The following is a 21,910-nucleotide window of genomic DNA, read 5'->3' as shown; positions in this document are numbered from 1 at the left end:
GACAGTAGGCTTCAGGTGGGAAGCAAGAATATTTCAGTGCAGCATTCCCCACGGTGCCAGCTCAATATTACAGCGAATCAAAGCCGTACTCAAGACTCCATTACTTTTCGTCATGTCATTCTGTACCGACAGCTCCGTCTTGCTTAAGCCCTCGTGGGCCCACTAGGACCGAGAATGACACATGTGTCTGTCGGAGCCGAGAAAACGACTCGAGGGAGCCCGGTCCGAGACGCCAAACACAATCTCAGCCGCTTGAATTGGAGCGCAGGGGCGCAATGCATCATTTCAATTCGTTGCCTGTGTTCCACAATGGCGTCCAAATCAATCGCTACTTCTAGTTTAATGCGGCATGCAGATGCAAGATAGAAGATTGACAGATGCGTTCGTGTACTTCTCCCTTCCTGTGCCATCTCTGTGTCGGGGTGAGGAATCGCTCCCTTACGCTATCTTGATAATTTGCCGCATATTTGCTACAAAAGCAGCTATTTATTTCCTTAATGGCTCTCTTGTATTGACTTGTTAAATATTCAGCAGGGCTCATCGTTCCGTGCCAACGTGCGCTGCGACTCCCCTCCTGCGCTCATGTCTGCTGTGCCAACCCCCCCCCCCCCCCCCCCCCCCCATCTCCCCACTTTAAAAAAAAAACTGTGACAAAGTGAAAGACCCCCTCCTCCCACTCTTTGAGATCGACAGGGTGATGAATCAAACACTGACAGAAATGACGAGAAACATGTTGTTTCACTGTTGCAGTGTCATGGTAAAGCCAAGCTATAGATTTACATTGCTGACATTGGGGTTTAGTGAGCCTGAGCTAAGGCTTTGTTGATCGTCTCAGTAGAAATATAATAAAAGAATGGTCCACAGTCCCTAAATACACAGGGCGGCCATCTTCTTCATGCCCAAGTGTGTGTGGCTGTTAGGTTCTCACTCATAAACAAAACAGGATGCAAACAGAACAAACAAACACCTCAACAACCAAACCTGACACATGATTACTACATGAGCCTCACACAGAAACACACCACCCAGACACATGGTGTGTTGGTAGCAATGGCATCCTTGCAGCATGCACAGGTGAACACACCCATGAAGACCAGGTGAACACACCCATGAGGAGCAGGTGAACACACCCATGAGGACCAGGTGAACACACCCGTGAGGACCAGGTGAACACACCCGTGAGGACCAGGTGAACACACCCGTGAGGACCAGGTGAACACACCCATGAAGACCAGGTGTTCAGCCCGGTAGGGGGTTTCTCTCACTCCTACTCCCCCACTCTCCCATTTCATGTCTGCTCTCCACTATCCAGTCAAAGGCTGGAAAAAAGCTCCAAAAAAACCTTATCCTATCCTACAGTCAGTAAATGCTAGCCTTAACACACAATGACGGAGCCCATTGATACTGCGAAGGTACGTATTTAGTAATTGCGAGGACTCTGAAGATAAAGTGCTACTGATGTCATCCTCTCAGTGGCGGGTGTGGGGAAGACGAAGCACTCACAATTATGTCTGGAACAGTTTATTCCATTCTTTCCATTATAGACCACAGAATTGATTGACAGAGATGCACTACAACAAACATTATGAAAAGAAAAGGCAATTGTATTCTGTGTGAAAATGACAACTGGCTTTTCCCACTTTTTTGTGTGAATTATAGGCTGCCATTTTCTAAAATATCGTGTTTCAGTAAAACGAGTTTCTTTTGTCCTCTCCAGTGTAATTTCATTTAACAGACGAGTATGAGTTTATGCTAAACAATTGCTTTTTTGCTTGTAGGAACATATGGACTAATAACAGTGTTTGTAGTCCCTGTAGAGTGGTCAGAAAAGAAATAATGAGTTTCTGCATTTCTAAAAACATTTGTAGGTGCTCCTCAAATAATACTGAATATATGTGTGGGGTTGGCAACAATAGAGGAAGCACAGATGGCATCTTCAGGGAATTGGTTTCATGTTTTATGAATCCATAGAAGGCCAGAAATAACTCTTGCCTGTGTATGTGTATATGTGTGTTCAGGTATTTGTGTGTATGTTGTGCATATGCAAACAGACACATGCACATATTCATATGTCACTGCTATGCTCAGAATAGTAGTGCATTTATATGATGGTTTTTGGTCTCTAGGATACCGAGTTGGAAAACTAAAACCTTTTGATTTAATTACAGTTTATTCCTCTCTGCAAGGGTCATATTATGTGAAGCGCAGCCATGTAATATTGTGATGCCTCAAAAAGATTACACTACCACAAGCACAGTGTACCTGATGAGTAATTTATATACCTGAGTCTAGATCTGAACTCACTAAAATGTATGTATTGGTGATGTTCATTCAACTTTCATTTCATTATGGTTATAAATACCCAAAAGCTCTTTAATTCTATTGAACCTGAAGTGTGAGTGTTTGATGTATTCTACATTCACTTAGCACTCATTGAGAATGCAGGATTGCATTTCCCATAAGCATGGTTGTGCTACGACCATCGTAAGTGAAAGAGAGAGCGTTCAAAATGATCGTCTGTTTATCGTAAAAATGATGGTTGTAGCAAAAAGAAGCTTCTGGGAAGAGCAGCCCGGCTCAGTTGGATCTCAGTCTTGGCTCTGAGAGCATCTGTCAACTGGGACTGTGAGGGAATTACAAACAGCTCTGATTGGCATTTGAAGACAGCAGGGCGCTAGGGCACTGAGGATCCTGATTGGCCGAGAACGATGATGAGAAGCGGTAGGGTAGGCAACATGTAGGGAACCTATTTCCAAACATTTAACAGGCCCCATTAGCAAGCCAGGCAAGGCGTCCACACGCCGTTTGAAGACACCCCTAGGTTAAGAGTCCTCACATAAAAGGATGTTTTCTTTCTTTCTCTTGCTCTACCTCTCCCTTTCTTTCCCCCTTTCTCTCGCTCTCTCTCTGACCTTAATTCACTTTATTCTTGCAGGGGGGGAGGTGGGGCATAAGCACCAATTAAAATGTTTATTTGCTTCCAGGGCCGGAGTGCTCTTTCTTCACACACATGCACACATGCACACACACACACACACACACAGACACACACACACACACACACACACACACACACACACACACACACACACACACACACACACACACACACAGGTAATAAGGAACACATTAGATTGACCAGCTCCACAGGTACCTAAGCATTCTAATAATTACACTAAAGCAAACAGCTAATTCCTCAACAGCTGTAAAACAATACAGCAGAAGACAAACACAGATTCTCTCTCTTTCTCTCTTTCACTCACTCACACACACATACACACACACACACGATGTGAGAGTAGTATATTTATACATATATCCACTCTTCTCCTCTCCCTACGGTGTTAGTGTGCGTATTAGCTGAGCTGAAACGATCGCCTGTAGAGCGACGTCACCCTTATCATCTCCACCAGACGCCTCTCTCCTCCCATGGGCCCTGACCTCACAGCAAATGACATGACAGTCTCACTGACTCATCTCATAGCACACACATTCACAAACACACACACGCACGCACACACGCACGCACACACACACACACACACACACACACACACACACACACACACACACACATTCACAAACACACACACACACACACACACAGTACACACACACACACACACACATACGCACACACTTAGACACACGCAGCCTGTCACACACACTACGTCCTCTTATCAAAACACACACACACACACACACACACACACACACACACACACATACATACGCACACACACTCCAAGCAACAGCAGCAGGATTTGGACCAGATAAATGGGGGAATGCAGGGAATGCTGCAGACCTACAGCCAATGATGATGACAACAGTGATGATGGTGTGGGTTATTATTGTTATTGCTTGATTTTGTGCTAGTGTAATCTACCTCTCTCCACTGCACCTTCCATTGCCCTGGATAGATGCACCTCCACTATGACTGCATGCGAGTGTAGTGCAGAAGCAGACTCTCCACCTTGAACAGCAGAAGGTCCCGGGCCTCTACAGGCAGATGGGAAAGGCATGGAGGGATGGAGGGATGGAGGGATAGAGGGTGGATGGTGAGGGGCTCAATTAGGCTGCTGCCAGTCCCTGATTTATCTGAGCGTCATTTTGATGGAGGACCCGTGTTCTGACAGACTGGGCTCCGCAATCAGGAAGCCTTCGCCAGTCTTCCAGACGGCTGGAGTTATTTCATAAATCCAGAAAGTGGAGAGAGAGTGGGAGAGAGTGAGATAGATAGAGAGAGAGAGAGAGAGAGATGGAAGAAAGAGTGAGAGTGAAGAGAAAGAGAGAGAGGGAGAGAGAGATTGGGCAGTGAGGGTCTTTGCTGCTGACAAGGCAGAACTGTGCTCTGGTTTCACCTGACACCCTTCATAAAGCATCGCAGAGCAGAGCAACAAAACAACAGTGGAGAAGAAAGAAGGGGAGAAAGTCTTCACCTGATGCCTCATAGTAGCTCATGTAATGCAATGTGTCTCTGTGTGTGTGTGCGTGTGTGTGTGTGTGTGTGTGTGTGTGTGTGTGTGTGTGTGTGTGTGTGTGTGTGTGTGTGTGTGTGTGTGTATGTGCCTGTGTGTGTTTGTGTGTCTGTGTGTGTGCGCACGCATGTGTATGTAGATTTATGTCCATGCGTGTGAGTTTACGTAGAACAAAGACAGAGACAGAGACAGAGTTCATTCCACTACAATTAATTAAGCTCTTTTGTGTGAGTGTGTGAGTAAGATAGATTGTACTTACAGATGTGTGTCTGCTGACTACCATATACATTTGCAGCTGTTTAAAAGACAAACATCTTTTGTTCCTAAGCTACAGCCTGTACAATAGGAATGCATTTGAAATGTTAACATGATAACCAATCAACCGGTCCTCTTTCAATTTCCTGGTATGCAGTGGCTAATTCTTAGCAGTTAATGAGGCCACTAGCTTTTATTGCTTATTTAAGTAATTTATTTGCAGTCACTCTCAATAAATTATATCTAATCAATCAGCATACTTTGTTAGCTAATTACATATTGAACACAGCTAGTACAGCTTTCAGTCAAGTGTGCCTTAAAATTACTTTGCAGTCAATTTCAGGGCCAATCTTGCTGTGTTGTGTGCTCCAATATCACAGTTTCATTAAGTGGAAGCTTTCAATCAAGGCGACTAAAACTAAAATGAGGCCATTCAGTTCAATGGGTTAGGTCCTTAAGCACAATCATGATTCAAAATGAATGTTTTGACTCTGAGTGGCAGAAGTACTAACACGTTAGCATCCATATTAGGTGTAATCTCATTGCAACACGCAATCAAAAAGCATAACACACTTGGCATGGTATGTAGGAATAGACGGCACATGGCACGGTATGTAGGAACAGACGGCACATGGCTTAAACAGCACCTTGTCTGCTGTAGGTGGGTAGAATGACAAGTTGTGCTTTTCTGACTTCTGCTTATGCATGCGTCAGGAGGGTCGTGGGAAAAGTGGGAGTTTGGGGCAAAACTCCGGGAGAAGAAGCACAAGAGGACAGACTGATTATGTATTCTGCTGTGAGGATGAAAACTGCGGGGGACAGTGCACGTCTGTTTTGTGGTGGAAAAATGCAGGTTGCTCGTAAGCACAATGCTGGGCGTCAGATGCGTGAATAGGAGAAGCTTCTAGAAAAAAATTGAATCAGTATTCTGAGCAGCAGTTATGCTCATTTGTACCATGTTAAAAGTGACCTTTACTTTTGTTTGCCTTTTTATGTCTTGCCATCACTTTTTCACTTCATCCACCTCCCTACGTGTAGAGGCCTGCTACATTATTACATTTGTTTGTTATATCTGCACAAATAGCCAGAGTATTTTTTTTATAATTACTGCCCTGTATAATCTCTCTGCTTGATGACACCTTTATTAGCAGGTATATCCATTTCCTGACCGCTAGACATTTGATTCCTTTTAATGTCGTTCGGCAGTTCCCGATTCCATTCAATTGCGCCCTGATTGAATTGCGGTCGCCGCAAATTACGATTAGAGGTTGGTGACTTACTTTAATTACGCTAGATCAGCCAGCAGGTTTAGTTCAACGTCAAATGAAAAGGCACATGGTGTGCTTTCCGTGGACTGACCAGATGGCTATTTACACGGCGATGTATGTACATTAGAGTGGTCCTCCACTGTCCTCTTGGAGGACTTAAGTCCCTGTCAGGGTCTCTATTTACGCTGCACTCTCTAATGTAAGTGCATATGCACCAGACCGGTCTTCCACTGTTGTCTTGTAGGACTTAAGTCCCTGCCTGGGCCGTCTCTGGAGTTTGCACGGCCTCACTGTGGCAATGCTTATCGGGGTTTGCTGCCCTCACACACCTAAAGATGATGATATTTTGGCTGATGTCAAACACCCTTAGATGCCCCTGATTCAAACACACTCAACACAACAAACAAGTGCTGGTCTCATTGACTAACTACCATAAATGGTACATTTGGGTCCAATATGCCTCTAAAGACATCTCAACATTGCTTATACAGCAGAACATTTGGCACACTGTTTTATGATCAAAATGCCTACTGTCTAAAAGCAACATGTGATCCTTTAAAGCTCCAGGACACATCTTTTCTGTCTGTGGTAAAAAAACGAAATGCAACCGGTTGTAGTGACACATCACCAAAAGGCCAGTTTGGACGCTTTGATGATCACTATTTACCATCCGAGCAGGACCTGTCACTGGACTCCTCTCAACATGTTCTTGGCACAGCCAGACGTGTTTGGCATCCTACCCGGACACCCCTCCCTTGATTTTGACCTACACCAATGGACCCCTATCTCAACTAAGGGCTTCACCAAGGCACCCTACCTTGACCAAAGACTTCGCCCAGGAAACCATGCCTCAGCTCAGGGCTTTGGTCATGGACCCCTGCCCAGACTAATGGTAGCTACAGTGACCCCATGGCTCATGCTTGACTATGATTTTGCTCCGACCTTGTGTGACTGACAAATGCCACTGCTGTTAAGATGTCACCAGATGGCCTGTTCATATTTGGACTCCTGTTCATTTTAATAACCGCTGTGTAAACACACGGATACACGGGCAAGCAAGGGGCTCTGCTATTTGCTTTTGGCAGTGGAGAGAACATAACAGCAGGCCATCCCAGCACCCCTGCCTGGATGGATACCCCACGCCTGGGGTTAGCAGGGCCACCCAGGGACCTCTGCATGGAGCAAAGGTTTATATCTCCACAGGGGTTGGCGTGTTTCAGGAGATAAGCTTGGTAGTGCAGCGGGGGCCAAACTGGAGTGGCTGCTGCCAAAGTCTGTGGGGCAGATTCTCTAAAAATAAAGATAAACAAATAAGTAAGTAGGTAAATAAATAAATAAATACATCCAGCATTAGCAGCATCTGAGCAGTGCCAGAGGGACAGCATCAGAGCCGCCTTCCTTTCCCAGAATCCACCACTGCTGCAGCTCCGCTCTAGCCTGCAACCTGGTCTTAATAATCTCAATTACTACTGCACACAGTTTAGGTGTGTGTGTGTGTGAGTGTGTGTGCATGTGTGTGTGTGTGTGTGTGTGTGTGAGTGTGTGTGCATGTTTGTGTGTGTGTGTGTGTGTGTGTGTGTGTGTGTGTGTGTGTGTGTGTGTGTGTGTGTGTGTGTGTGTGTGTGTATGTGTGTGTGTGTGTGTGCGCGTAGCATAAGACATATGGCAAATAATCCTCATAATGATACGTACTTCATATTTGCATTTAGATACCCTGGATATCAGTCCCGCTCCCATTTGCATCTCATGCATGCAGATGTCAGGGAGCTTGTGATTGACTGAATTTCCTCATATTACTTCACCTGTCTTTCACTCTTTCACTGTGAGGAGGAGGCAGATGGAGATGAAGGAGGGGATGCACAGATAGAGTGGGGGAGAGACAGGGAGGGTGGAGATATAGGGAGGGAGAGAGAGAGAGAGAGAGAGAGAGAGAGAGAGAGAGAGGAGTAAAGAGTAAAGGGAGAGGTACTGAGAGTCACAAAGAGAGAGAGAGAGAGAGAGAGAGAAAAAGAGAAAAGGGAGAGGTACTGAGAGTCATAAAGAGAGAGAGAGAGAGAGAGAAATAGAATGCAAAGATAAATAGGCCTTAGGAATGGAAAATGCCTCCAAATCCAGTGTCCTTGAGTTAGTTTAACAGAGATATAACACATTCCTGATGGCCTGGAGTGGAAAAAAAGCACCACTTCACACAATTCTCCTCCACTGTCACTCCCAAAGGTGAGATCTGTCCCTGATCCGTGCCGAGCGGAGCAGTATGTCGAGATAAAGCGTGGGCGCCACGGGAGGAATCACGTGGCGGTGGATTGCCGGCCAGCACAGGTAGCACAGGGAGCACAGACAGCACAGGCAGCACAGGCAGCACATACAGCAAATGCAGCACAGGCAGCACATACAGCACATACAGCACAGGCAGCACATACAGCACAGGCAGCACATACAGCACAGGCAGCACATACAGCACAGGCAGCACAGGCAGCACAGGCAGCACAGGCAGCACATACAGCACAAGCAGCACATACAGCACAGGCAGCACAGGCAGCACATACAGCAAATGCAGCACAGGCAGCACATACAGCACAGGCAGCACAGACAGTAGTGTAGGACAGATGCTACAGAGCAGCAGAGCCCTGTGTGCCTCCAGCATCTCCACACCTGCTCACTCATCACACTCACTGCAATCACCTGTAGAGTATGCTCAGCAATCTTAACACACTCTTTATGCTCACCACACGTAACACACTTGTTATGCTCACCACACTTAACACACTCTTTATGCTCACCACACGTAACACCCTCACACTCGTTATGCTCACCACACGTAACACACTCATTATGCTCACCACAGGTAACACGCTCGTTATGCTCACCACACGTAACACACGCGTTATGCTCACCACACGTAACACGCTCGTTATGCTCACCACGCGTAACACACTCGTTATGCTCACCACACGTAACACACTCACACTCGTTATGCTCACCACACGTAACACACTCACACTCGTTATGCTCACCACAAGTAACACATTTGTTATGCACACCACAAGTAACACATTTGTTATGCACACCACACATAACACACTTGTTATGCACACCACACGTAACACACTTGTTACTCATTTCATCATATACATGATATGACACTCACTAAACTTCATTATACCCTCAGCTCTCTCACACCATGCTCACACACATTATAGCCCACCCACTACACTCACGTGTGCTTACGACACAGACCATACTCACTATGCTAGCTGCACCCATCATGTTCAGTACGCTCCCTGCTCTCACCAGTGGTCTCACCAGTCTCGCTATGCTCACTACACCCCCGCCCCCCCCCCCCCCTACCACCACCACCACCACCTTTATTTTCACCATGTTCGCTACGCTTAACAGCGTGCTTGCCACACAAACACACTGCCCTCACTACCATTCAGTGTACTCACAATACAATCACCAATCTCTCATCCATACTCATTAAGCTCTCACTTCTCTCTCACTATCAACCACTACCCAACCACACTCACAATACATTCACCACGGTACACTTCCATTACACTTCCACTACACTCTCACAGTAACACTCTCACTGGTGCTGGGTGTGAGTGCGTAGCTAACCTGGCCCACTGGTTGAGCTGTTGCTCCCACAAAATCAGCATTGTGGGTTGAGTGAGTCCACAATAAGGTGGTGAAAACAGCAGTCGATGAATCTAGACTGAATTTACCAGAAAGAGCTTTGTGTGCTTGGTCAATCTGTGAATGATAGTGAGCTTATTATTTCAAAGACTCCTGAACGATTCGTATTTATATCATCCCTCTGTTTGTTTAAAACAGCTATAAATAATGTACTTGAGATTCATTTACACCTTGGTATCCATAGTGATAAGCATCGTTAAAGTCCCCAGTAGAGTTTGAGTTTTGTACACAGATGAACATTGTTTACATCAATTCGGCTCCTTCCAATTGTAATGTTACACCAGTCATACAGCACAAAGGTGCTTTGGGAAGCAGCCATGGCCCTGATCTGGTCTGCATCTGATGCTGATCTGCCAGATCAAAAAGAGGATGAGAATGAGGGCTGTTCTGCATTATTCTGCTGTCTAAGTGGATCAGGGGATATCCCTGTTTGAGGAAAGCATCGATTCAGGCCATACAAAATGAAATCTTCTTAGAAGGCATTGGTTAACCCCAGAGCTTTTTAGTCATTTGGTTATTCTGGCATGTCATGGAGAAAAATCCCCTACCTCTCGAGAACAAGCCACCGTGACTCTGCAGGGATCTCATGAGGGATTGAGTTTTGTGGCTCTGAAAATGTCCTGTTAGCAGGGCTTTTCTCTCCTGTCAAGACCTGCGGTTTTGAGAAATTTGATTTCTCCCTCTTGGAAGTGATTTACAGACGCCGAATGTCAGAGTCCCACTGGGTGGCGGGGGTTCAATTCCAGAAACAGCGCTTCACTGATTTTCAATGGGTCCCGGGGATGCGCAGGGCTCACACAGCCAGAGAGTGAGTGAGTGAGTGAGTGAGTGAGAGGCATGCTGACAAATACTCCACGCTCAAATTGAGACATTAACAGCTGAAAGGTAATTTGGTCTTTGCCAGCTGTAATGTGTCTAGATTTTCCACAGGAGACATAAGACAGAGCCAAGCACAAGCCAAACCCAGCAGCATTCAAAGAGCACTAATGATTTTTCAGCCCAGAGTTCTTGTACATAACTGTCTGACAGTGACACTCATGTCTGTCAGTAATTTGGGCAATATAAACTGAATTTCACCAACAAAGTTTTGGCGCCACCATATTTGTATAAAATTGTAGCCAATCAAATGCAATATTTATGGACATCAATTAAGTTTCATTTTTTTTTTTACTTTACTATAATAAATTGAATTGTGGTTACTCAGGAGGCAAAAAAGCTGTAATTGCTCAAAATTCACCCCATGAACTTTCCATCACCCACAGAAAGGGCCGGTCATAGTTATACAGTTAATAAATACGTAAATAAATCATGTCCAAAGTCATTGAAAGTAGAGACTACAGGTGGCTGATTCTATCCAAATACAAGACACAACTGTGGCACTCTGGGTTTTAAGTGGAATCTCATGATCTATGCTTAGGTTACATAGAGAGGTTCACTTTGGCCAGATGCACTAAGCCTTCTCTCTCTCAGCTCAGGAGAACATTATACACTTCACTCCCACAACATGTCTGACAAGTATTAAACAACTCCTCCTGCGTTAAGTATTTTACAGTAATTCATTTGTCATTGGAGAAAGAATTATAGAACTGCTCAGCTGTAGCGTGGCAGTATATTAACCGTACATGTGGCAACACCTTGGGTAATCAACACTTCTTCTTCAGATTCACGCTTACAGAATTTCCATATTCCAGATACACGTCTATTTCAGAGTCACGCTTACAGGGTTTCCCATAAGCCACCTACACTTCTATTTCAGAGTCAAACGTATAGAGTTTCCCATACACCTACACAATTAGCTGCAGTCTTAGCAACTCAGGCGCTAATTCAGAGGCTATTCCCCGCAAACAGGGAACGTCCCCAGGACGTTAACAGGACATTCGCAAGGTCCCCAATCGTCCCCAATTGGTCCCCGCCACAACGTTCGCTAGAGGACGTTACCAGAACGTTTTTGACGTTCGTAGCAAGTCTACGTTTGGTCCTTCTGTGACGTTCGCATGAGTCTTAAATCGGACTTTTAGGGAACCTTATAAATTGGTCTGTCAGCACACCTCCCCAGGACGTCATTTAAAAACGTCCCCATAACCTTTACCTGCAGGTCCTCTGCGTGACGTTCGCATGAGCCTTAAAACGGACTATTAAGGAACGTTATAATTTGGTCACTCAGCACACGTCCCCAGGACGTCATTTAAAAACGTCCCGTAACCTTTACCTGCAGGTCCTCTGCGTGACGTTCGCATGAGCCTTAAAACGGACTATTAAGGAACGTTATAATTTGGTCACTCAGCACACGTCCCCAGGACGTCATTTAAAAACGTCCCGTAACCTTTACCTGCAGGTCCTCTGCGTGACGTTCGCATGAGCCTTAAAACGGACTATTAAGGAACGTTATAATTTGGTCACTCAGCACACGTCCCCAGGACGTCATTTAAAAACGTCCCGTAACCTTTACCTGCAGGTCCTCTGCGTGACGTTCGCATGAGCCTTAAAACGGACTATTAAGGAACGTTATAATTTGGTAACTAAGCACACATCCCCAGGACGTCATTTAAAAACGTCCCGTAACCTTTACCTGCAGGTCCTCTGCGTGACGTTCGCATGAGCCTTAAAACGGACTTTTAGGGACCGTTCTTATTTGGTCCTCTGATGGTCCTCTCTGAACCAGAAGTTCCGCTAGAGAAAAATTATTTTCATTTGCCCGACATTTTAATGATAAGCCGGCCAAATATCTAGCCTATTTCTGCTTCTAAATTAGCCCATTGAAGAAAACTGACGGCCTGCATAGCTTAAATAATAACATAATCAGGTAGTTTAGAATGCAACATGTTTATTTTCCTAAGTTTACAATGGGAAACAAAAACATTTATGTCTGATGCGCGTCAATAAGTGGCCTTTAAGCGCAACCTGCTGTGGCGTTAAAATGAGCGCCGCAACATGGTCATTGCTCTGTTCAATGAGAGCAGAGATTCTTAAATTATTCGACCCTCTTGTGAATCCTTTGCACATTTTACTGTGACTATCAATTACCTCGCACCTGAGCCAAGAAAACTTGTCACTCCATAACGACATAAACGGCCGACATTTCAGCTTTTTCTTTGGTGATGCTGTTCGAACATCTAGGGCTTCAGGTATTCAGTGTTTGGAAAGTTCACTTTCTACATGAACTTGCTCAGTTCATTGTTGATAATTCATAATTTTGAACTACGTTCACAGCTCCAATTTTCAATATGAGGCGAGTGCTATAATTTTTCAAAATCTCTGTCTGCAATACCGCTCTCGGCTCTTCCGCGCGCTCACGCACGGTAATAAAAGGAAACGCGCAACACTGCAGGTATTACAGGTTCATCCTCGTCAGAAGGTTTACCCTCATCAGATGTTTTTGGCCTCTGAAAAAAAGCTTTTAAGGCTAGTCTGCTTGGCCATGTTGGATCCTTCTCACTCAGTTCGCTCCTCGTTTGAAACCGAGGGTTTGCGCTTTAAAATGCAGCATATGCGTGTTGTTAAATAACTTTCTAACGGCAGATTAGCCTGTTCCTTTTAAACATAATAAGGGCAGTGCACGTTTGCTTTATAGGCCTTACGTAATATTAGGATTGTTGTCAAAATTGTGTTTGCGAGACGGGATTTTTAAAGAAATTCCAATCAGACAATTTGACCGGTGAGCTCTTCGTTCTGTTGCACCATCTTTGAAGGCCTGTGGAAAGCTCAATATGTTAAAGCTAGACACTTGGTCACCTTCCTATGTATGCATTGTATTGGAATCATGCAGACATTACATTTATAGCACAGATCAGTACAGAAGCATTCATATTTATTTTATTTCATCATTCTTAGTTTGGCTAGTTATTCTGCCTCCCTGCCCGCACGTCCGTGATGTGCCATGGATGTTAATTAAAAAAGGAATCATTACGGAAAACCCTCAATGCGTAGTGACTGAGATTGCTACAATATGCTTTTCCTCAAACCCTCGGAAAAAAAGACTAAGTTTGTTGGCTGTCTCACACTGTGATAAACCTGTTAAAGTGGCACTATAGTAATCAGACAGTGTTAGGACAGTAGGTAGCGATCTCGTTTAGTAATAGGAAGGTTTACGGTTCAATTCCCATGCCCGCAATCAAGTTTGTAATCGTGTGTGTCGGTGTCTATGCATATCATATGAAATGTGTAATATAAATGAACTTGAACTTGTGTGTGTGTGCGCACTGTAAGCAAAATGACGGCTCCGCGATCTATTATTATTTTATTTTCTTCATTTAGCTCAGCAAAAACGGTCGTGCCTGCTACGTCCGCGGTGCATCCTTGAATAACGTACCCAGGACGTCTAAAATAGGTTTTGTAGATGTCACCACAATGCCCTCAGGACGTTCTTGCAACTTCCTGCAGAACGTCCCCAGGACCTATAGAAACACGTTCCCCAGACGTAACCACAATGCCCTCGGGAGGTGCTTGCAACGTCCTGCATAACGTCCCCAGGACCTATAGAAAACGTTTCCCAGTTGTCACCGCAACGTCCTCGGGACGGTCTTGGAACGTCGTGCAAAACGTCCTAAAGTTGTCACGGGAACCATACACATTTACGTTTTTAGGACGTTCAGAGAGACCATTACGGGACGTCTAGGGGACGTCATTTTGCTTACAGGGTTGCCACTGCATGTTGCAGCCTCATTACCTTCATGACATCATCACATAGATCTGGTGCTCAGGTGCCCTAGTGCTCTGCCTCAGTGCCTCATCTGAGTGTCTTGGATGGATAATTCACAAGTACAGAAGGAGCTGGGTGAGGATGTCGATTTTAAGACGACACAAGACAAGGCGAGCGAGCCAGCGAGTAATGCTGGTGTTTAGCCGCCTTTCTTCCAGTTGAATTGATAATTTACCACCGCCGCTACCAGCGCTAACAACTGGGACACAAACATATAATTTACAGAGGGTATTTACTAGAAAGCTCAGAAAGTTGTATAATTACAGGTTTAAATGATGAGAGCTCCTCTCCTTTGTGCACCCAGAGAGGTGTGCTGGAGCCCAAACAAACACGCTCTGAGAGACGACTCTGCCAACCTCCCACTTTAGCGTACTTTTACACGGCACAGTTGCCATGGATACAAGACAGAGTAAATTCTTAAGTGAGATGGATATTTGGCCCAGGAGAATCATATTTTTCTTCTTTTTCTATTCGTTTGTTCTTTTTTCCTGTTTTTTTTGCTCTTTTTTGCGATTTTTCCATGCAGCTATCAGCATGAGGAAACCCATAGATAAATCATAATGCAGGGGGATTTTGCTATCTTGATGAACGCCATTATGCGTTATTACATGAATCATGCATGGCCTCCTCTCACGTTCTTCTCATAGCATGCGTCTGTGAGTATGTGTGTGTGTGTGTGTGTGTTTGTATATGTGTTTGTGTGTGTGAGTGTGTGCTGGGTAAAAAAATCAGTCTTCCACAATGACTCACTTCTTCTTAGAAGCTGGTGGTGATGGGAGCACATTAATGAGCCAATCTCCTCCAGAAGGATTCCTCTGCCGATCCAGAGAGAGAAGCGAGGCTGATGCTTGTGTAAATATGCATAAATATGGGGGTGGGCTGAGTGCTCATGGACTCACAGCACACACTGCTCATGCATAGACTGAAACAGTAATACTTGGCCTTCATTTAATCCACCCTTATCGGATGAGCAATCTCTCTCTCTCTCTCTCCCTCCCTCCATCAAAGTGTCATAAAGCTAACTCATTCTCTCTTTTTCTCTTTCACACATACACACATACTTACATGCACACACACACACACACACACACAGTGTCATGAAGAGAGTTAGCTGCCACAGTCTCCATTTGCCGTCAGGGACAATCTCACTTGGAGATGGCACCGCTGTCAAACCGTAGAGACAATTTCCTTGCCGAAAGCACGCCACACACTGACATTTTCACAGCACTGGTCCACAGCCCACAGATATGAGAAGTCAGCTCCACCACCCCCAAGCCAAACCGCAGCCTCCACTGTGAGAGATGTGGGCAGGCCTCATCGTGTACGTGACCTTTAGAGGACCTTTAGCAGTCCACCAGGGCAGAGTTACACAGAGTGCAGTGAACAAATTGACAGGTTATAGGCTAACTGAAGGATGAATGCTCACATACACAACCCCCCCCCCCACACACACACACAAACACACAAGGCGGTATTAATGTATATATGCACTGCAGTCCTGTTTCCTCTGCCTAGTGTGGGAGCCCAATGCTGAACCCATGTACTTACCCTATTGTATAGACACACACACGCTTACATAACATGTACACACACGTGCACGCACGCACGCACGCACACAATCCCTGCGGTACTGACCTCAGGCAGCCGGTGGCGTTGCGCAGCACCTGAGAGGTGTGCAGCTGCAGCTTGCGGTCCTCCTGGTGTGGGGAGGTGTCCCAGGCAGAGTGGGGGATAATGACCGAGTTAGTCAGGACCGCCAGGGCATCCTGGATGATGGGCATCTTCAGGGCGTCACAGGAGGACAGGTTCCACAGCACGCCTGTGCCACACACACACACACACACACACACACACACACACACACACACACACACACACATACCATACACACACAGATGGATAAACACACATGGGATATCCATTAATTTTAAATAACTAAACAATAACACAACACAGGACAGACACAAAGAAATACAAAGTTACAAGCATCCCTAGAAGGCTTATTTATTCATACTTTATTCAGGTCAGCCCGTTGAATTAATCATTTTCAGTATATTAGAAACTTGTTAAGGCAGAGCCAACAAGCAGAGCCCAAACCAGTCCTACTTTGAAAATAAATCTTGATTTTTTTTTTTTAGATCAAAGTCAAAGGTGACGTTAAAATAATTGGTGTTAAAGTTAACTGTCTCACTCCCAGAGAAGGAAATCCAAAGATGGGATATACAGTACATCTGGATTTTACAACTGTTCAACATTTCGTAATAAACCTCTCTAATAAACAAATAATTGCAGTATTCATCATCTTCATTATAAGCTTCAACATACTTAAGCAATATAAGCAATATAATCCCACGGGTGTTGTTGCCTACGCCACTCGGCCTAGCGGCCTCGGTGGCTACGGCCGAACACCACCCGTGGGATTATCCCTTACCTACCCCACTCCCACGAGTGCTATATTGCTTTTATAAAACAATTCTACAGTCAACAAACATTTCAACATTTCAACATGAAGTTATTGATTCAAAATGGTTTATTTCGCCATTGTTTCCCCGCAACAAAAAAATAGTTCCATTGTCAACGTCTTGGTTTGGAATTTTAAAAACTTTGAATTAACGGTTATCATCAATGCAAATGTTTTGAGTGATTTATTTTTAGCTGTGAAAAGTCCCGTAACTGTAGGTATGTTGACGAATAACCTATAGCATGGAACGTCTCTTTTTTTTATGCGCTAGAACCCAATTGTTTTATAATGTACAATAACATATACAGTAGTGTCTTTGTAGCAAACCCAGAAGGTTCAGAAGGTTTAGTCTTTCTTAAGGTTCATAAGGTTCAAGTGCATTCACCTTTTCTGCGTTACACTAATACACTCTTTATAGCACCCCAAGGACATTCCCCTTTACTACTTTACACTAATACACTCTTCATAGCACCCCAAGGACATTCCCCTTTACTACTTTACACTAATACACTCTTTATAGCACCCCAAGGACATTAACCTTTACTGCTTTACACTAATACACTCTGTGTAGCACCCCAACACACTAAAATCTTTGTTCATCAACCTTCATCTGCTACATACTGTACTTATAAACAGCTCATCTAGGGCCTGATTTACTAACAGGATTGCGCCCATTTTCTGGCGTAAAATAGCGGTCGTAACGAAAAACGGTATTTACTAAGCTGGCGCAGCGCATATTAACGCTTTGAGGGTGTGTACCTGCAAACAGGTGGGATGGTTCGGAAACGTGGGTGGTAACGTAGGCGTGTAGCGCTATTTAATGGGAGGAGTGCGCCTAATGATGAACTGCGTGGTATTTACTAAACTGCCCGGCGAGCGCACATCTCTGATTTGCAGGCTAATTCTCCGCCTCATAAAAGCACGTCTTAACCAAGCGCATTTCCACTGAGTCTGAAAACGTTGATATGGCAGCAGCAAGGCAAAGACATAGACAGAGACAGCGAACAGAAATATTTGTTTCAACTCGTATAATTCATATATTCATATATATGAAATTAAACTTTCCGAACGTAATTGGAGAAATTGATCGCACCCACATGCAAACAGTCCCACCTTCAATCCGCGAACACGTTTACCGAAACAGAAAGCACACATATTCAATGAATGTCCAGGTCATATGTGATGCCAACATGACCATTACTTACGTGGAAGTGGTCTGTCCATGACAGTTTTATCTTTCGGAATAGTGCCATTTATCCATGATTGAGCAACGGTGATTTTGGAGAGGCCTGTCTACTTGGTAAATGTATTTGTTTCAGTGGGGATATATTGTAGTGAACCCATGTCCCTTGTAGAACGTATTAATCTCGCCATGTACACATATATATTGTTATAATAGACAGTTTATGCATTAATGCCACCAATAGCATATTATTTATAATCGTGTTCTTTTAAACATCTCGCTGTAGATGATGGCGGGCAAAACAACAATATAACCCATTGAATCAGGTTCAGTGATTGAGCGAACGTGAACCAATATATCTATCTCGCTATCTATTCGCTATCTATTCGCTGAACCTTAGTTTTTTCTTCCTCGAATCTCCATGGTGGCAGTAACTTGCTGGCAAGTTCTCCAGTCTTTTAACGGTGCGCTAAATAATGATTGCCCAGCGCGTATCTGGCTTGATAAATATCACGGAAAATGCGGGGATTCACCGTGCGTTAATGTGCGCCTGGCAAAGATGCGTTCGCAAATCAATCTTAGTAAATCAGGCTCTTTAAAGGGCGGAGTAAGCACAGTTTGCCCAGCGCAGATCTGGCTTGATAAATACCAAGTAAAATGCGCAAAAACACCGTACGTTAATTTGCGAACGCAGATTAAGAAGCGCTTGCATATTAGTAAATCAGGCCCCTAGAGTCTAACAGCTTCCCCAAAGATCTCTGAAGTGGGTTACTCTGGGGCAGTTATTTTACTGTTTGCAAACAATGTAACGATAATTTATACATTTTACTATATATTACTAATGCTATAATTGGTGGTTATTATAAAGTGTAACTATTTAATTTTTCTTTCGAAACACTTTAAAACTAAGTTTCTCAATAGACCTCATTCTCTTTTCAATCAGATCTTCCTCTCTTTAATGGTGTGGGTATCCAGCCTAATGTATAGAGAGTAGAGACAGGTTAGAGATATCTTTAATGGCACCATGTGCTACACTGACAGAGCGTGTGAGAGAGAGAGAGAGAGAGAGAGAAGAAGAGACATTGAATTTTAAAACCCTTTATGTAAAACGCCATTTGAAAACAATCGAAAAAAATCAACGCTGAAAAAAAACAATCAGTCCATTTCACCAATCGAAAACAAGCCTCCCAAACCCAAAGTCATTAATGGTAACTATCCCCTCCCTTACACACCAGAGAAAGGGAGAGAGAACGAGCAATGAAAAGAGAGGAACAGAGAGAGCAATTTAATTAGAATGCATTCTTCGTTGCGACAACAGCAAGCTATTTAAATCCTCGTCAGTGTTTGTCTGTATGTTTTCCACTGACAAATGACAAGCAGCATGGAAATCATGCATTGCTTATGAACTGTCTGTTGACAACAGTGACAGAACACCATCAGGACCGGCGAGAAACCACTTCCAGGAGATCAACACATGAATTCAGACTGTCAAATGGCCTGACAATTTCCACGCCAAAGTATTTCCTAACAACATCTGCATAACGGTTAAAGGTGTTCCTTCTCGGGTGGTTCTACACAAGGTATGACATTCTTTCATGATGTCAAGAAAAACTAAACGACAACACGGCTCAGTGAGGAAAAGCAGCAGGTGACATGCGTGTGTGGATAAGTCAGTGGGTAAGTGGATGGAATGAATGCTGAAGGGCTGAGACTAGTGACTGACACAAAGTGGAATCTATATTGAACTCTCAAAATAAGACTGCTTGTGTGTGGGGGTGTGAGTGAATGTGCGTGTGTGTGCGTGTGTGTGTGTGTGTGTGTGTGTGTGTGTGTGTGTGTGTCTGTGTGTGTGTGTGTGTGAGTGTTTGTGTGTGTACTATGTTTGCGTAAGTGGGGGGCCAACGGCTTTTAGTTGAAATTAACCCAACTCGGGGTTTACACCCAATCGCCCTTTAGCTTCTGGGCACCCTCAAGCTACCAGACCCCCCTATTACCCCCACCACACACACACACACACCCACACCCACAAACACACTCTGTTTCCGCTAATGAGCTCGTGACTGTCAAGACAGCTGAGCAGATGTCTCTCTCAGACTGCGGAGAGAATGAGAGTGTTGTCTTCTTCATCGTCATCTTCTCATTTGCAGCCACATCAGCGCCATGCCTGTATCCCAAAAAGGCTAATTAGTGCAGTGCTACTGCAGGCCTGCCAACACACACACACACACACACACACACACACACACACACACACACACACACACACACACACACACACACACACACACACACACACACACACACAAACACTGACAGCCAAACCTGCACAGATGCACAACAACAAATGAGCGCTGATGTGTCGCCGCTGATCTGCAACAGATGCTCCAAGCCTACACTGAGGCCAGCACAACAAGCCCTGGGTGCCATGTCCAGGTGTCTTCACTTCTGGAGAACACGTCTTCACGTCACGTCTGGGGCCCTAATCATTCAGGAAACCTCATTATTCCATGGGACCACATATTTACGTCCTTCTTTGGACCTAACTGTCCTGGGAAACCCCTAGTCCTGGGAACTGCATGCCCTGGAGGACCTCATATTCACAAACTTCTGGGGACCTAATCATTTTGGGAACCTCATATCTCCATGGAACCACATATTCACATCCTTCTTGGGACCTAACTGCTCTTGGAACCTCATATATCTGGGGACCGCATACTCTTGGGGACCACATTCATTTGGAACGTAATACTGAATGTCAGGGGACAGCTTTTGGGGACATGCTTTTGGGGCCCTGATACCATTGGGGACCACATATTTCTGGAGACCTGACACTTTGCCATTAAAACAGCAAGGTTTTTTGTGTTTGCATCCTTGCACGTGTCAGTAGAGGACATTAGAGGTGTACGTGAGTTAGATTCAAGGTGTACGAGAACCTCTTTGAGAATTGAAAATGCACCACCATAATTAACTCACGATTTCCCCTCTGACCTCCAATTCCCTGGAAGTAATTTGGGACTTGAGCCACAGATTTGAAAACTGACACCGCACATCTGTGGGGAGTGTTTGTGTGTGTATGCAAGGTGTGGATCAGTGTTTAGCACTGGCCCTGACTGGCCGGACAGGGACAGCTATCGACTGACCTGTCAATTTCACACACACACACACAAACACACAGTCCTGCATCCCACACCAGCAAAAAATGGCTAATTCCACTGACCCTGCTTCATCAATAGGCTCAGCAGTGAGCCAGCACAGTCCAGCGAGCTCATTTGTCTTGACAAGGGCCACTGCTGAAGAGGAAGCACCTCATTCCCAGTCTCATTAACGGAGAGTAAATTACCATTGCAGGAGGAATAACATCCGGCCACTCTCAGACCAAAGACCTGCCATAGCTGCCAATACTTCACCATTTACTATTAACCAAAAGGCTCCTACAAAGGCACAGCTATGGATACAGCTTTGCACACAGTTACTTACATATAACATGGGAGACATGCAGGGGAAGCAATCAAACATATTGTTTCCCATGAAAAAATGCAACTGTGTGTTTTCCTAATTAGGGAGCCATTCTGGATATGTATCATGTTTTGCTCCAAGGTAAATTAGCAACTGAAATGGGCCCACTTAATTAACTTAATCACACTGTTATCCCCCTCTACTTAGAGAAAGATATAATATGAACATACAGTAATGAGATTTTAACTTAACAATGCGGAGGAATAATAAGGAAGACACACTAGCAGAGCTGATTTCCAACCTCCCACTACGACGAAATAAATTGGCCCACAATGCAAGGTGCTGATTACTGCCACAGCCAATTGAGAAAGCGACTCCGCCACATGACGGCTCTGGATAACAAGCCGTATATCT

The 21,910-nt window shown here is 44.6% G+C and overlaps 1 protein-coding gene across 2 annotated transcripts in view; it reads right to left on the bottom strand.

The window, feature by feature from the left end:
• ctnnd2a (catenin (cadherin-associated protein), delta 2a) overlaps positions 1 to 21,910 on the bottom strand; it is a gene marked incomplete at both ends in the record, with an annotated part of 269,841 nt that overhangs the window by 53,643 nt on the left and 194,288 nt on the right. For both annotated transcript variants that reach the window (XM_080854737.1, XM_080854738.1), the window contains one exon: positions 16,032 to 16,215. In XM_080854737.1, coding sequence (XP_080710863.1) covers positions 16,032 to 16,215 — 184 coding nt within the window. The remainder of the gene's footprint in view (positions 1 to 16,031; positions 16,216 to 21,910) is intronic.

This window comes from Sprattus sprattus (assembly GCF_963457725.1).
Source record: "Sprattus sprattus genome assembly, chromosome: 17".
Classification (NCBI taxonomy): Eukaryota; Metazoa; Chordata; class Actinopteri; order Clupeiformes; family Clupeidae; genus Sprattus; species Sprattus sprattus.
The sequence above is the reverse complement of the archived record's forward strand: the minus strand, read 5'-3'. Positions and strand labels throughout refer to the sequence as shown.